The following is a 14,287-nucleotide window of genomic DNA, read 5'->3' on the forward strand; positions in this document are numbered from 1 at the left end:
CTTCATGAGAGGAATGGTCGCGCAGAAGGCGCGTATGGTGTTGACAGATTGATTTAGAAAAAGCCGTCAGCTTCAGGTGCTGTTTGCTTGTAAAAGCCAATCATTTGTTTATGAATATGTTTGAGCCTTGAATTATGGACGGAAACTAATGATTTTATTTGTAGCTTCATTTTGAATCAAACTCCATTTGGTAAGGCTAATTACAATGATATTTTTAAACAATAAAAATATATAGATTTTTTTTACTAAAATAATAAGGTTGCAGGCAAGTAGGCTAACTAACAATAGTTTTAAAAGGTTTAGAAAGATGAAGATATTAATGTGTAGGGGAAGGTAGGTAAAGACGGACACTACGGGTAAGATGGACATTTCTCATAAATGCATGAAAAAGAGAAATTTCGACAAATTTAACAATGCAGCATCATAACTTAAAGTAAAAAACACATTTGAGAACATTTTTGCCATAATATATGCAAAATTGGATAAATTCATGAACAAAATAAATTTTCAATAGTGTATCCCTTGTGTATCTAATTTGACTACTGTGGATCTTAAGCTCTGTAACTTGCATTGTTTATATTTTCGAAATTTTTATGACATGAATGAATTGTCGTGACTATAAAGCAAAAAACTGGCGAAGTAACGAGGCTGAAATTATGAAAAATCTTTTTTTGTAGTTTAAACATCCTGTCACCAAAGCGTGAAAGACGGACACTCTGGCGTAGGGAAAGATGGACACCTAATTTATTGATTTATTCTACTTCTTATATCAATTGGTGATGAATAGATTTCATCAAATACCTTAATTAAGGGTATTTCGAAGATATAAACCATCCAGCAACTAGAAAAATCATGGAAATATGCGAGAAATGAAACACAGGTCAAAATAGTAGTAATTCGTTATGCTGCATGCTCCATACTGATTAGGTACTTCCCCAAACCCAATATCTTGCCTGGTCTTCGATTACTTTAATCAACAAAAAGAAGAGGCATTGGTATGGCATCGCTCAGGATAGATCAGAGTTTCTATGGTGTTACATAGATCAAAAATTTAATAATAATACTAATAAATAGTTAATTTAAATAGACTTGTGGCCTTGGAAAATGGCCTTGGCCTATTTGACAAAGTCTATCAAACGTGCTAGAGCCTTGGACTACAGTAATTTCCTAAAGGAAAGGTCTAGACTGTTGTTCTGTAAGCTGGAGCAACTGTCCGCTGTTAGTGAATAATATTTCAAAAATTCCATAAATTCTGCATTCAATGATATGTTAGAAACGGTGCTTAAAATTCCTAAATTCCTGGCTGAATGAATCGTCGTTGAAATTGGTCAAGAATTGGTTTACGTACGTACCGGGACGTGGAAATCAATGAGATATATTAAAATACTTAATAAACCTTTTCAATTCTCAACGTTTTCTAAAGGTGTCAATCTTACCCTTCATGGAGTCCATCTTTCCCATATCAGCTGTCCATCTTATCCGAACATTTCAAAACTGAACGAAAAACCCATGTTTTTATTTCATGAAGAAAACGTAAAAATCGATAGAAACTTGAAAGTTTCAACACATTTTCTGATAAAACATGAGTTTGCACTTTTATGCATTATGCACTGGTATTTTTTGCAACTGACTTGCATCAAGAATGATTGAAATGAGAAGAGTCAAAAGAGTAGATTACTGATCAGAGAGAAGCGAGTGATTTGCATAAAAAAACATCGTGCAAAGAGTAATTTACTTGAATTTAAAAACGAATGAGTCGCTGGTTGGCGCATCATAATGACTGAGTGAGAATAGAAGAGCCACGTCAATCACTAGTCGAAGTACCGCCTGTGAATTGAATCACTTTTTTAAGCGATTCGTAAGTCGGCCTAGAGAGTGTGAACCATTAGAAGATTTGCTGTCGAGCTCAATTGCAAAGGAGCTGTTAGATGATTTGAGGAGAACATTTAAAAAAAGAGCAAATCCTCAATGTATAACTCACATTCAAATGTCAAAGAGTAACTCTCCATCTTTCTGAATTCCCATCTCTTCTTTTAAAACAATGTATGACTATTCATCCAAACCATTCCCTAATAAATATATAAAAAATAAAACTGCTAGTAAATTACTTTATTGACCTTTTTATATGCCGTAAAAAACACCACTTTATCTTATTGTCTTTTTTCAAAGCACTCAATCCTAACATAAAATCATCACACATCATCCATGCTTCTCCCAGCTCTGTTGAGCTGTGCCTCTTTACTGTCCATTTTTATTTCGATGATGATCACTATTATTGGTCCATTGGTCTATGCCCAATCAATTGTTCAGTGAAAACAAACGAAAAACACCCCCACACAAAGCTCCAAAAGTCCTAAACCACGGCCCCCTCTACAATCCCACTTCCCAGCCCAGCGATGATATATTTGTGCCGGAAATAATACATAAAAATATTATTATTATTATCGTTATCATGCTTTTAGCAATGGTGAATAGGTACCGAGTGATGCTTTGTTTGGGGTTGTCGAGTGAAATATTCAAAATGTGGGCCACTTATGCCCTTACACACACCCACATACCATCACACGTTGAAGTACGTAGAAAAGGTTCGGTAATAAAACATTATGGCACCGGTATGGCAAATGCTGCTGCTGCGGAAGTTGCTGCCCGTTCGATAAACGCTGACAACAACTGTGATAACTGTGGATGAGATTACGTTATTTTTCAAAGCCCTCTTCCCCCCGCCCCACTTTCCTTCATGATGATATGTGTTGTTCTTCGTGTGAGGATATGAAAATAATAGACATATTTCTATGCTATGTATTAAAAAGGTACCAGAGCGCGCGCGTTCCCAGAAGTTCGAGTTGATGAAGGCAAGCGGAGGAAGCAGCGACAACGAGTAAAAAAACAACAACGCACGCGTCCTCTATTGGGGACTTTTGTTGCATGACAGGGAAAGAGAGAATGAAAAAGAAAAAGAGAGAAAGATATAGAAAGAGAGAGCGAGAGACACGAGATAGAAAGAGTGGTGATCTCCCCATCTCGAACGGATAAAGTTAAATGAGATTATGCAAAACCCTATCCTTGATGAGCGTGCTCAAGTGGGGACCAGCCATCCCAGCCTCAGAAGTGGATCGGCAATCGAACCGTTCAGGCAAACGGGGGGATAGCCAACACACCATTCTTCCCCTCGCCCCTTTTTTTTGACTCGCCTCTACAACAGCCCACCGGAAGGGATGAATTCTAAGTACATTAGGGCTGATGACAACGAAGAAGCAGACCAGATAGTAGGATGTTGGTTGTGTGAAGGGAGGAGGCGAACAAAATTGGGGACAAAACAGGGAATAGAAAAAAATAGAAAACCTTCTCCAATATCGATGCATCACCCCATCCCCATAAGGACTCGTGGGGAATGGCGCATGGTGCGCATGTTGTGCGGTCGTGTGTAGGTTTTCTCGCACTATATTTCAACCTTCAATTCTCAGCATAAAAGGCGCAGGCAGAACAACAAAAAAGAACCTAGCCAAAGAACACGCTTTTTGCAGGATCTGAAGCATTCCTCCATGCATAAAAGCACGGTGATAGGTAATGAGAGCTTCCCTTGCGCGCCGGGGGTAAATAACAGCTTCATCCCCCAAAAGCTCGCTGGGAGGACACAAAGATGGCCGTGTGGGAGCGCGCGGTTTGATCTGCACGCGCGGTCCCCCGCGCTTCGGGACAATGTTTTTTCGTTGGTTGGTTGGTTAGTTGGGGCCAAAGAGAGAAAGCGGCTGCACATAACGATGCAAGTGTGGAAGGTGGAAAAGGAATCCACCAAACAAAACAACAACAAAAAAACGATCAAACCGGATCAGAAATGAAGTCCTTATTCACGGTTGTTCTTGGATGGAAGCAACAACAGCAAAAAACAAACACACCAGAAATCCTTCCACCATGTGCATGTGCGTGCTGTGAATGTGTACTGGTGAGAACGGAAGGGAAAAGAAGTTGAAAAGGAGCGAGCGTAGCTCCTCCCATTTTGCATACTTCTGACACGGTTTATATACAGCCACTGTGCACAAGGATACGCAACCGAACGCGCGACCGGCATGCTCTTTACGTCCCTTTTTCGACGCTCAGTTATCCTGCTCTTGCGCGCCGTGCGAATATCCTTCGCCCGAGAAAGGAGGAGTGAGATTTTGAGCAAATGAATCCCGATGATGCTGACGATGGAAATCATGATGATGATGCTGATGACGATGCCTGAGAGCAAATCACGGGGTTGAGATTACGTACGGAGCGCTTGCCGCTTCACAGGGTGATGAATATGAATTGAGGACGACCACGGGCGCACGGCACGGCGTCATCATCATCGCCGCCGTCATCCGTCGTAACGGATGCTGTACGTACCTTGGTTTGTGTGCGGGAACCAAATGCAACCGGTGTGGCCTATGGGACAAGGGTTCTCGATTGTTACACAGCCCATTCGCTAGCGTTGACTCGTCCTGTACGGTGCCGAGTCCGAGTCGTCCCTATTACGGAGGAGCCGCGAAGGAAGCGCGCAGTGTCGTTCTGGTGCAGTGTGTGTGGCATGGTCCTCTCGTGTGTTTGTTGGTAGCAGTAGCGATTAGTTATTTATTGGTTTTGCAATTAAGGCAAGCGTGGTGTGCAATTTTCGATTACTTTCTGATCAATGCAGCAAGGTCCGAGTAGGTCGTGAGAAGTGTAATTTTACTTCTTTTGATACAATCGTTGGGGAAGATCCTGCAAAGAAAGCCAGTGCTCGTGGAATAGAAATTGTTTTTAAAGTGTTCGAATTGTGTTTTTGAAAGGGTAAATTGCTGTGTGTGTGTGTGTGTGTGTTTCTGTCCGTGTCTGTTCACTTCTTTTACTCCCAAATGTTCTTCGTACAAAGATCGCGCTTGTAGTGAAAATAGTGACCAAACATCCCGGTTTTTTTCGGGAGGTGAGAGTACAATCATGTCCACGGCCATGTCGACAGCGTTCATGGTGGACAGTCTGCTGCAGGGCAAGGACTCTCCGAGCGACCATGGGTCCAGCCCGGTACACGCAACGCCGGGCGTGACGCACGGTGATGCCGGCTCGCTAGCCTCCATCTCGGACAGTGACGAGTTTGACGAACCGAAAGACTCCAGCAGTCTGTGTGACTCGCCAAAAAGCTTCCACAGTCTGCACCATCCGGCAAGCGAACATCAGCTGCAGCTCCATCATCATCATCTCCATCACCACCATCACCATCATGCACTGTTGGTGCAGCAGCAGCAGCAGCAGCAGCAGCAGCAACAGCAGCATCACCACAATTCGTCCTCATTCTCGGACGACGAGCTGCCGGCGGCCGGACCTCCGGTTTCCCTCAGTGCGGGTGTGAGACGACCAGGTGCAACGTTTCGAGCCCACCCGGACCCGGACGGTGTGGCGGCGCTGGAGCCGATGGATTTTGTCTGTGCCAAGTGTGGCCACTGCCAGGCGGACCTGAACCCCGCGGCCGCTCGGGAGGGCAGTCCCATGGTGGTCGGTGGGGACGGTGGGGGAGATAAGCGGGCGGGGGAAAATAACAACAATCACAGCAAGGAGGAGGAGGAGTGCGATAGTGTTGTGACCGAGCGGCGTGCCGGTGACGGTGAGGGGATTGGTAGTGAGTACGAGTTTCGGTGTGAAAAGTGCGGGTTCGGGGAGTACGTGGTGCCGGGGAAGCAGACCATCCTGAAGGAGAGCAGCAAACCGGTGCTGAAGTTCAGTGTGTCCGCCATACTGGGCGACAGGAAGGAGTGTGTTAAAGTTAGGAATGGTAAGTATGTTTGATGTGAGAGTGTTGGAGCGTGATAAAAGCCTACTCATGGACTGGGATGAGAATTGAACTTGCTACTAATGCTGTATATTTAAGAACTCGTAGCGTAGCTTAAAAGGGACCAGGAATCTGTAGCAAGAGCTATTTTTGGTATTTTTTTGGTCTAAATGTGGTGTTTTCCTAGCGTCGTTGTGGTATCTTGTTGTTGTTCACATTCTCTTCTGCAAAGCAAAATAGTGTTCTACTATTCGTCCTCATTTCATATCTTTTGCGTCCTCACATGGAAGGCTCTCTAAGATCTGCTTCAAAAAGATCTACGGCGTAAAGAGAGATCGATTTAAAGAGAAACCAACTGAACATGTTGCTAGTTTCAACAAACGATGTTTTGAAAGACGATCTTCTATGACCGCAGAATAAAATATAGCTGTGAGTTCACAGTTTAGATGCAGTTTACATTAGAATATTGGTGCTTTAAGAAGTATCATCACCATATTCTCAAATCAAACAATCATTGATGGTCTAGGTCCTGGGAATAACACTCATTCGTTGGGTTGTCTGTGACTAATTCGTGAACTCTTTAGCACCCTTTAGTCAATCCTTCAATATGGGAGCTGATATTTATATGGGACTTGAATCCATGATGGGCATGTTGTTAAATCATACGAGTTGAAATACACCGGAAAATCGGATCGAAAAATTAAACAATGTATGTAAAATTGCGAGACCGTTTGCTTTTTCTTCTTTGGAAATCTTTTTTTTTTTATTTTATAGAGACTTTGAGCCGATTGGCCTCATTTACCTCTTTTAGTTAAATTAATCTAACATTCTTATGATGATAATGGGAAATAGCCTTATACCGTGTAGTCTCGAATTACTTGAAGTTATTATCTGTTGATGTTATTAAAAAATAAGTAACTATTACAAATGTGGTTTTGGTAAGAGTTCTTTATAAAGGTTAGTAATGCGAAGGAAGGAGGAAGGTGTCGATGCTATGGTCCAGTTTGCGTTCCGCAGTATATCCATGGCATTCGGTTAAGATGTGGGTGATGTCGACGCCACATGCTTTTCAGGAAAGAGCGGCCGCTGCTAACCCAATAACCATTCCAGCTATTGACGATGATGGATTTGCTAAGACGAATGAAATGAAGGCGTGGAAGAGTGTTATGGCAGCAGGCCGGGTTATTAGGTCCTGCGTTGGCTAGTCGGTTTGCTATTTCGTTTCCCTGGATTCTTGTGTGACCAGGAACCCAGCAGATTGTGACTTCTAGTGAATTCGGTATATTGCATAGTTGTTGGAAGTTCGGGTCACGGTTGGTTCCAGATTCAAGTGCTTTAAGAACACTTGCACTGTCTGTGAAGATGATGTGGGGGTTGTTTCTGCGTAGGCCTTCATCAGCAGCAATAACCAGGGTTATTGCTTCTGCGGTAAGATTGAGGTTTGGTCTGGTAGTCGGATAGCACTATTGTCGATGCTGGAGTAGATTTCACAGCCAGTGGAACCGTTTTCTACTGATCCGACAGCGTAGATGGTTTGCAATGAAACTATTGCAACCAGCTCGAAGCTGATTTTTGATGGTCCAGTCTATTTGTGGTTGGCGGCAGTACCAGGGGCGAGGAAATCAATTAATCGCAAAAAATCCTCAGATCATTCTCCGTATCTATTGCTATCATTTAAAAAGTTCTTTACTCCAACAAACGCTATATGTAAACCTGATAGTCTCAAATGGCTTACAAAGAAGAATGTTAGATTTTAAGATTAGATTTTATTCTCAATTTAAAGATGCGGATGAGGCCAATAGACTCAAAGTCTCTCGATCTAAATGAAGAGTTTATTATGTTATTTCTATTACCAGAAATAACCACTTAGATTTTTCAGAAAGTTGTTGCATATGAAGGTATGGTTTTGTGTATGGTCAAATGAATTGACAGATTTTGTAGTCAATTCGAAGAGATCAAAACAGTTTCACATTAAAATCAAAACGTGTTATATTGTGTGCAATATCTTTTGATGTCAATATCTTTTCAAACCAAATTGCTCTAAAGACTACAATGAAACGAATTCATCGCTTAAAGCAAGCAAGAGAATGATCAAAAAACATAAAAAATTAACATTTGCATGTTTTTTTTTGCAATTTGCTCTGCAGCTTCAATATATTTTCTACTGTTATTTATCAAATGGTTGGTTTAATGATTTCGTTGATAAATAAAGTTTATTATTTTTATGTACATGTGATTGTACAAACCTTTATAGTTTGTTTCCTTCCTTATAACTAATAATGATTTTAAATGTTTTCTAAATGTATTGCACAATCGTTGTTTAATATAATCTCATCCTTGATTTCTAGCCTAGTACAACTTGTCATACTTAAATTTAAACGACTCTTTGGTAAACGATCACTATTATCGCCATTCACTGGCATCGATTTTTCCGCCTCAAAAAGCCTCAAAAACAACCATTTTGCGTGTCAGCGTTTTTCGTCCCCTGCTTTACTGTTCCGAATGGCCATTCCAAGCCACAACCCGTTGGAAAAACCCATCGTGACCGTCGAAAGGACATTATTCCTCATTTTCACTCTCGTACTGGAACGTACTGGAAATTGGACCCCCGGCGATTGTCCTGATCATCCCCCCATTATCGCATTGGCGTGTGTAATTATTATGATCTGATTTCATGCAGCCACCCCCCGCCACCACACCGTAGGAAGGTTGCAGCTGGGGTGCAGTTTTGCTCATTCCACGGCAGGACAGTGGCAGCATCATCACCGTCCGGTACGCGTGTAAGCGTAGCTGATGAACAAGCGCACCGTCCCCAATGAGGATCTCCGTTGCATCCGATGCACACACATAGGGATGCTACCACCGGTTGCATCGCTTTCAATTATGTCCACCGTTGCACTGCTCATTTGTCGCCGCACTACTTGAGGCATCGAGAGTCATAGCAGTACTCGCACACACACACACATGCTGTACGGTGTGTGAGCGTTTGGAACTGCGTTGAAGCAGTTTATCATCCCCGGTCCGGTCCAGTCGACAGTGGTGCTGGTCGACGTGGTTTCGGCCTCCGTCCACCGTTGGGATGGGAATAATTTATATGCAATTAACACCTCATTTATACAAATAGATGAACAACAACTGGCCGAGTCGATAATCAGTCGATGGTATGCGGCAGTTTCGATCGGCATGTTGCGGTCGTACGCACGTCGAACCGAACGCATGCCGTGCCGTGGCGGGATTGGTTGATTGGTTTTGTTTGATTTTTATGCACCCGTCATTTGGTGCCTGAAATGCGTGTGGAAAGTACGTGTGCGGTACATTTTGCGCACTAGAACTTTCCCGCTGTTTAACAACTTGTTTTTCGGGGTGAGTGGGCTGTCGGGAATCCACCGAACGTCATCCTGGATGGATGATTGACGTAAGGCTAGTCGAAGGCTGATATATTTATTTGCTTGGTGGCTTTGCAATTATAACTTTTTGTGGTTAGTTAACATTAAGACAAAGTAATTTAAATTGAGAATTTATATCTTAATTTTGTGTTTTGTGTGTTGCACAATATTTAAGAATTAAACTAGTAATAACACAACTCGGGATGCTTTAGAGCATTCAATAATATTACGAGAATTTTGTGAAAAAACAGACATATACGTTTGTAGAGAAATTTTGCAAAGTTTTATGTAGAAAAATACGTAACTGTATTGTTTTGTTTATATCCCAATATTAAAGCTTTCGATAATTTACCGTTGAGTCATAATTAGCTTTACGTTAAAAATGTATTTATTAAATAAGAATACAGGTGTTTATTAATTTTGCACAATTTTTTCATTTATTTTGAACATTCATTCCATACATTTAAAATATAGTATTTGATAGTATCATTTTAGATAGGATGTCTGACTATGTATAGGAAAGCAGTGATTACTTCCTGATTTTTTAAAGATTATATTGAATCGTTGACACAATGTAATGGTAATGTCCCAGAATTTCTGACAGATGTGATTAATTTTAGTTATTTTGTTTAATCGGTAACAAAAAAAATGAAACCATCTAATAACTCTTGGCAGCAACCAACATCTATGGAAATACTACTATACTACAGTACTATACTACTATACTACTGGAAAAGATAGAAAGCTTCAGAAATTGTTTGAACGATTATTTTGTTTTACATGCCTTTTTTGGTGCGCAACATATGCTGCAAATTGAGCATTACAGAAAACATTTTAAACTTGTTTTAGATGGTAATCTATTCAATCCCTATATATTGTAATGTACATAACCGGCTATCTACATGCAAAATAAAAAAAATGAGGGCAACATGATTTATTTTAGAAGATTTTCAAGACAAACTGTTTCAAAAATACAAAAACTCCGTACAAAATCACCGTTCACATAACAATGGAAAACTGAGCAAAGTTCAGCTATTTTCTTCTTCGTGCTATTTTTGCTATCCACTGTTGGTTGGATGGCACGGATTCTTAGCTTGTAATCTTTCGACAGGAGCAAAGAAAAGCTGCGTATTTTAGTATATAAAGCTAATGTTTTGATCCGTGCGCATAGGAGAACATGTGTTTTAAGAAATTTCAAAACGGTGAAAACCTATATACTTACATGTATGCTGCTAAAAATTGCCACTATCTAATTTATAAAATAATTGTGTCATGAAAACGCAAAAAGGATCGCTAAAATTGTTTTTATGGCGATGGAAGGGGAAAAATCCCCATCAAACAACTTTTCCGTGGAAAGTTACCTAATAGCAGACATAAAAAAGCACCTTCTGCTACATTTACGACAAATGCATCTTAATGATTATTTTTAAACGGAATAAATCGGTTCTTGCATGTGCTTTTCTTGCATGTGCAGATAGAGAGAGAGAGAGAGAGAGAGCAAGAGAGAGAGAGAGAGAGAGAGAGAGAGACCAAAATAGTAACTTAAAAATTGTTTAATTTACTCATTATATTATACATTTGATTTGATAATATTTTACATGAGTATCAGCTATGAGATTTCGAGATTTAGCGTCATCGCTTTTGCCGTTTGGTAGCTTAATCTAGCTTAACGTAACGAAACATAAATTATCAACTACTATTTACATTACAATTGATTCATATGATTAACCATCTACTTTGAATGTAGAATACAACTAAATCATGACTATAAACATGAGATTTTCTATCCATTTCTATAAGCAACTTAAAATAAAGCTAGTACATTCATGAGGAGTACAAACTATTCATGATCTATTTCCAGCCATGTTACCAACACCTAACTCCAGCAAATGTTTCATTATTTTGCTGCAAGCTACATTTTAATCATTCTCGTTCCATTCCTTTAATATTGTCTCCTCGGATTGGATAAAAATTCACATCCATCAACCAGTAACACCACTCGCACTAATGCTACTAGTACTGCCAGTCCATCAACAACCGATTTCCTTCACTTAAAGAGAAAAGCTGACTAAATAGGTTTGCTATATTTTTTCTTCTTTATCGCCGCACAAAAAAATCACCCAACTCCTCCAACCGAGGCATGCGTACCGAAAGCCCGAAAGCTGCCAAACATCGAGGATCTGGCAACCTGGCAGCCCGGATGAAATTGATTATGTGCTGCCGGATAATTTATACCACACTTATTTTCGGGGCGTCTCACCCTGCCCTGTTGCTGCTGACCGTTGTGTTGTGTATTGCCGCTTGCGTTTAAACAGCCACCAATCTTGGGGCCGGGGCAGCTTGCTGCATTAATTTCTTCCCTTCCTGGGCAAAATGAGGCTATCAAAAGTGTCTGACTCCAGCGGGTAAGCTGGTGGAGGGAAAGCTAATTTATATCGCTTTGATTTTCGGAATTTCGGACGGCACCGAGAGAGGTGACGAATTTCGGAGTGTGTGTGGTTTTTCTTCCGACACCCATGGTGTTCCAAGGTCTCGTTTTGAAGGTGCTGCACCGAAAAGGTACTACTGCCTGTGTTTGCTGTGGGTTTGAAAAAGTTAAGCGAAGGAGTGGCAGTGTGCGCCCCGCTACCCAGCGGTTCCGATCGTTCTTATGCGCTCGTTTATGATTATCGGCGTCTGCAAGTGACAGATTTTCGGGAAGCGAAGAATCGGGATCGATTTGCACAGTCAGTCGGCTGGCTCGAAAGTGGCGATGTGGGAGGGAAAAACATTGGAAAAACGGCCCATCATCATCATCATCTTTGTCGTCGGTTGCCGTCGTCGTTGCTAGTGTACTTGGCTTCGATTGGCTTTTCCCTTTGCTGCTAGGGCTATTCGGACAGACTTCCGGCTGGGTGATACCGGTTTGTTCCGTTGTCGGACGGAAATGTGTTACACGCTGTCCTTAGCTCCCGGAGAAGAAGAAGCAAAAGAGCACCGACCGCATCGAGGTACGCATCGTGTGACGTGCACATGAAATTATAAACACATCTAGCGAATGAACCCGATGACCACATAATGGCTACCCCGGGTTGTCGAAATTTGGGCAAAACCGTCTGGCGTCGCAAACTCTTGGATTCTCTGGACACTGGAGTTGCTCCAAAAATTGCTCTCTCCTTGGGGATGGGACCAACAATCTCTCCCCACCCCCCATTCTCCATGCCATTTGGCGAGAGGCTTAAGATGCGAAATGCGCGTTCATGTGAAGGGTATTTAACGTGCCTCGCAAAAGCAAAACGGGTTCGATCTGGGGGGAGGAAACCGTGCGGTGCTAGAAAATCACATCAGGCGTATGAACATGTTCATACTGCTAACGAGCTGTTCCGTTTCTTCCCCTGTAGCCTTCCTTTTCCCCCCGCACTAAGGGTGTATTTTTTGTTGCAGTGGAAAATGAAGCAAGAGCTCTGGCAAGCAAGACTGGCGCATTCCTTCTCGGGGAAGCAACACCGAACGGCGGTGCCAATTTCATTCGACAACTCAACTTTCCCGCCCGACTACAGCACGGCTGCGGTGGTGGTGGTGGTGGTGGTGCCGAACGATCCTCTAAGTGAGCCGCCAGCTGACGCAAATTATATTATTTTCCACCCTTCGACGACGACGACGACGACGACGCTTCAGATTTTCCGGGACCCGGGGACGGGGGAGAAATATCTTTGGTCGTTTTGTTCTGTGGGGCCGGTTTTTCGGTGTTTTTCTTCCGACACACACACACACCGGGTGGGAGAGTGTTTGTAGCGTCCCAGGCACAATGGAAGGGGCGCTCTGACTTTATGTCTTTTGGACTAGGCGTAGCAGCAGCAGCAGCAGTCGCCTCACGCAGCGCCGTAAAGCAGGTGGGAGGGGAGAACAGCATACCAACAGCTCGACATTTTGTGGAGTCGAAATCTGGTACAGTTTACGTGCTAAGTGTTTTTCTCGTTTAACTCAATTTAGGACCGAGCATATGTTTCAGCAATAGAGGGTGTGTTGTGGGGGCGCATTCACCGAGTGTGAGTGAATTTTCTACCATTTTGCCTCCTTGCCAATGCATAGATAGTCCGCCGCGTATACAGCAGAGCGGCTGAGAGCGTTCCGTTAAGAACTGTTTGGAAGCTGAGCCTAAGGACCGGAAAACTTGGCAAATGGCGGTAATGATTACGATGATCGCATGCCTTTCGCTCTGTCTGTCTGTGTTCTGTGTCACATGACTACGGAAAGCCCCAAAATCGATATTGTCACTGTGGAAAAAAAACAAGCTCAACAGAACCTACCGAAGGGGAGAAAAAGTTTCTGTTTAAGGAGAAAGTTTTCTTCACCAAATGATACTTTGCACCCAAGTCAAAAACGAAAAAGTTGCCTTCGCCCTTTAAATGAGAAATTCAAAATGAATAAACGATCTGTTTATGACGGGTGCAGGACGGGACGAAGGTGAAGTAAGTGTGTAAGTAGTGGCGGGGAAAATGGTTTTTCAGCAACATGAAGTGAGCAGCAAGAAGTGAGCTGCATAAAAGTGCAATTAAAACAAGCCCAGCGCTCGAATTAAAGCCTTTCAAGCGCTCTTTAAAATCGGCTAGCTCATCCCGATGCACTTCGTGGTAAACCAAATAGGCGTGAGCGTGTGTGAATTACAAGGCCTGAAGTGTTTTAAATGATTCAATTTGTTCCAACCCTTTTCTCCCCGCAAAGGCCTGTGGGTGGCGGATGTGTCCAAAACCTCCAAACGCCAGGCTCCGGTTTTTTTTGTCCGCCTGCTGTCCAATGTTGCGGTTTTTGCCGGCGTGTATTATTTATGCGTGGTGGATATAATAACACAAAAAAAAATAAACACACACACGCGAGCCAGCCTTGTAAATGTCCATTTGATGGAATACTGATAGTGATAAAAAGGATGGAACGAGGTGCGTGTGTGATGCTTCCGTTCAGCTACATGATTGTAATAAATATTTATAACGCGCGTACAAGTCTGTATCCTCCCGGCGGAATGGGTGGATGGGTGGAGGGCAGAGAGTAACATTTTTGGGTGCACGGAATGTGTTATTTAAATTGTTGCAGATTGTTGGGCGTTTTTGTTTGTTGTGCGCTTGATTCATTTATTTTATATACTTCTTTTTCAACTATT

General features: G+C 42.3%; 1 protein-coding gene across 1 annotated transcript in view; it reads left to right on the plus strand.

The window, feature by feature from the left end:
- The first annotated feature begins 4,153 nt into the window (after window positions 1-4,153).
- LOC120952120 (transcription factor mef2A) overlaps window positions 4,154-14,287 on the plus strand; it is a 28,899-nt gene continuing 18,765 nt past the window's right edge. Inside the window, exon 1 of the mRNA XM_040371266.2 lies at window positions 4,154-5,767. Coding sequence (XP_040227200.2) covers window positions 4,939-5,767 — 829 coding nt within the window. The 5' untranslated portion in view covers window positions 4,154-4,938. The remainder of the gene's footprint in view (window positions 5,768-14,287) is intronic.

Source organism: Anopheles coluzzii, chromosome 2 (assembly GCF_943734685.1).
Source record: "Anopheles coluzzii chromosome 2, AcolN3, whole genome shotgun sequence".
Lineage (NCBI taxonomy): Eukaryota > Metazoa > Arthropoda > Insecta > Diptera > Culicidae > Anopheles > Anopheles coluzzii.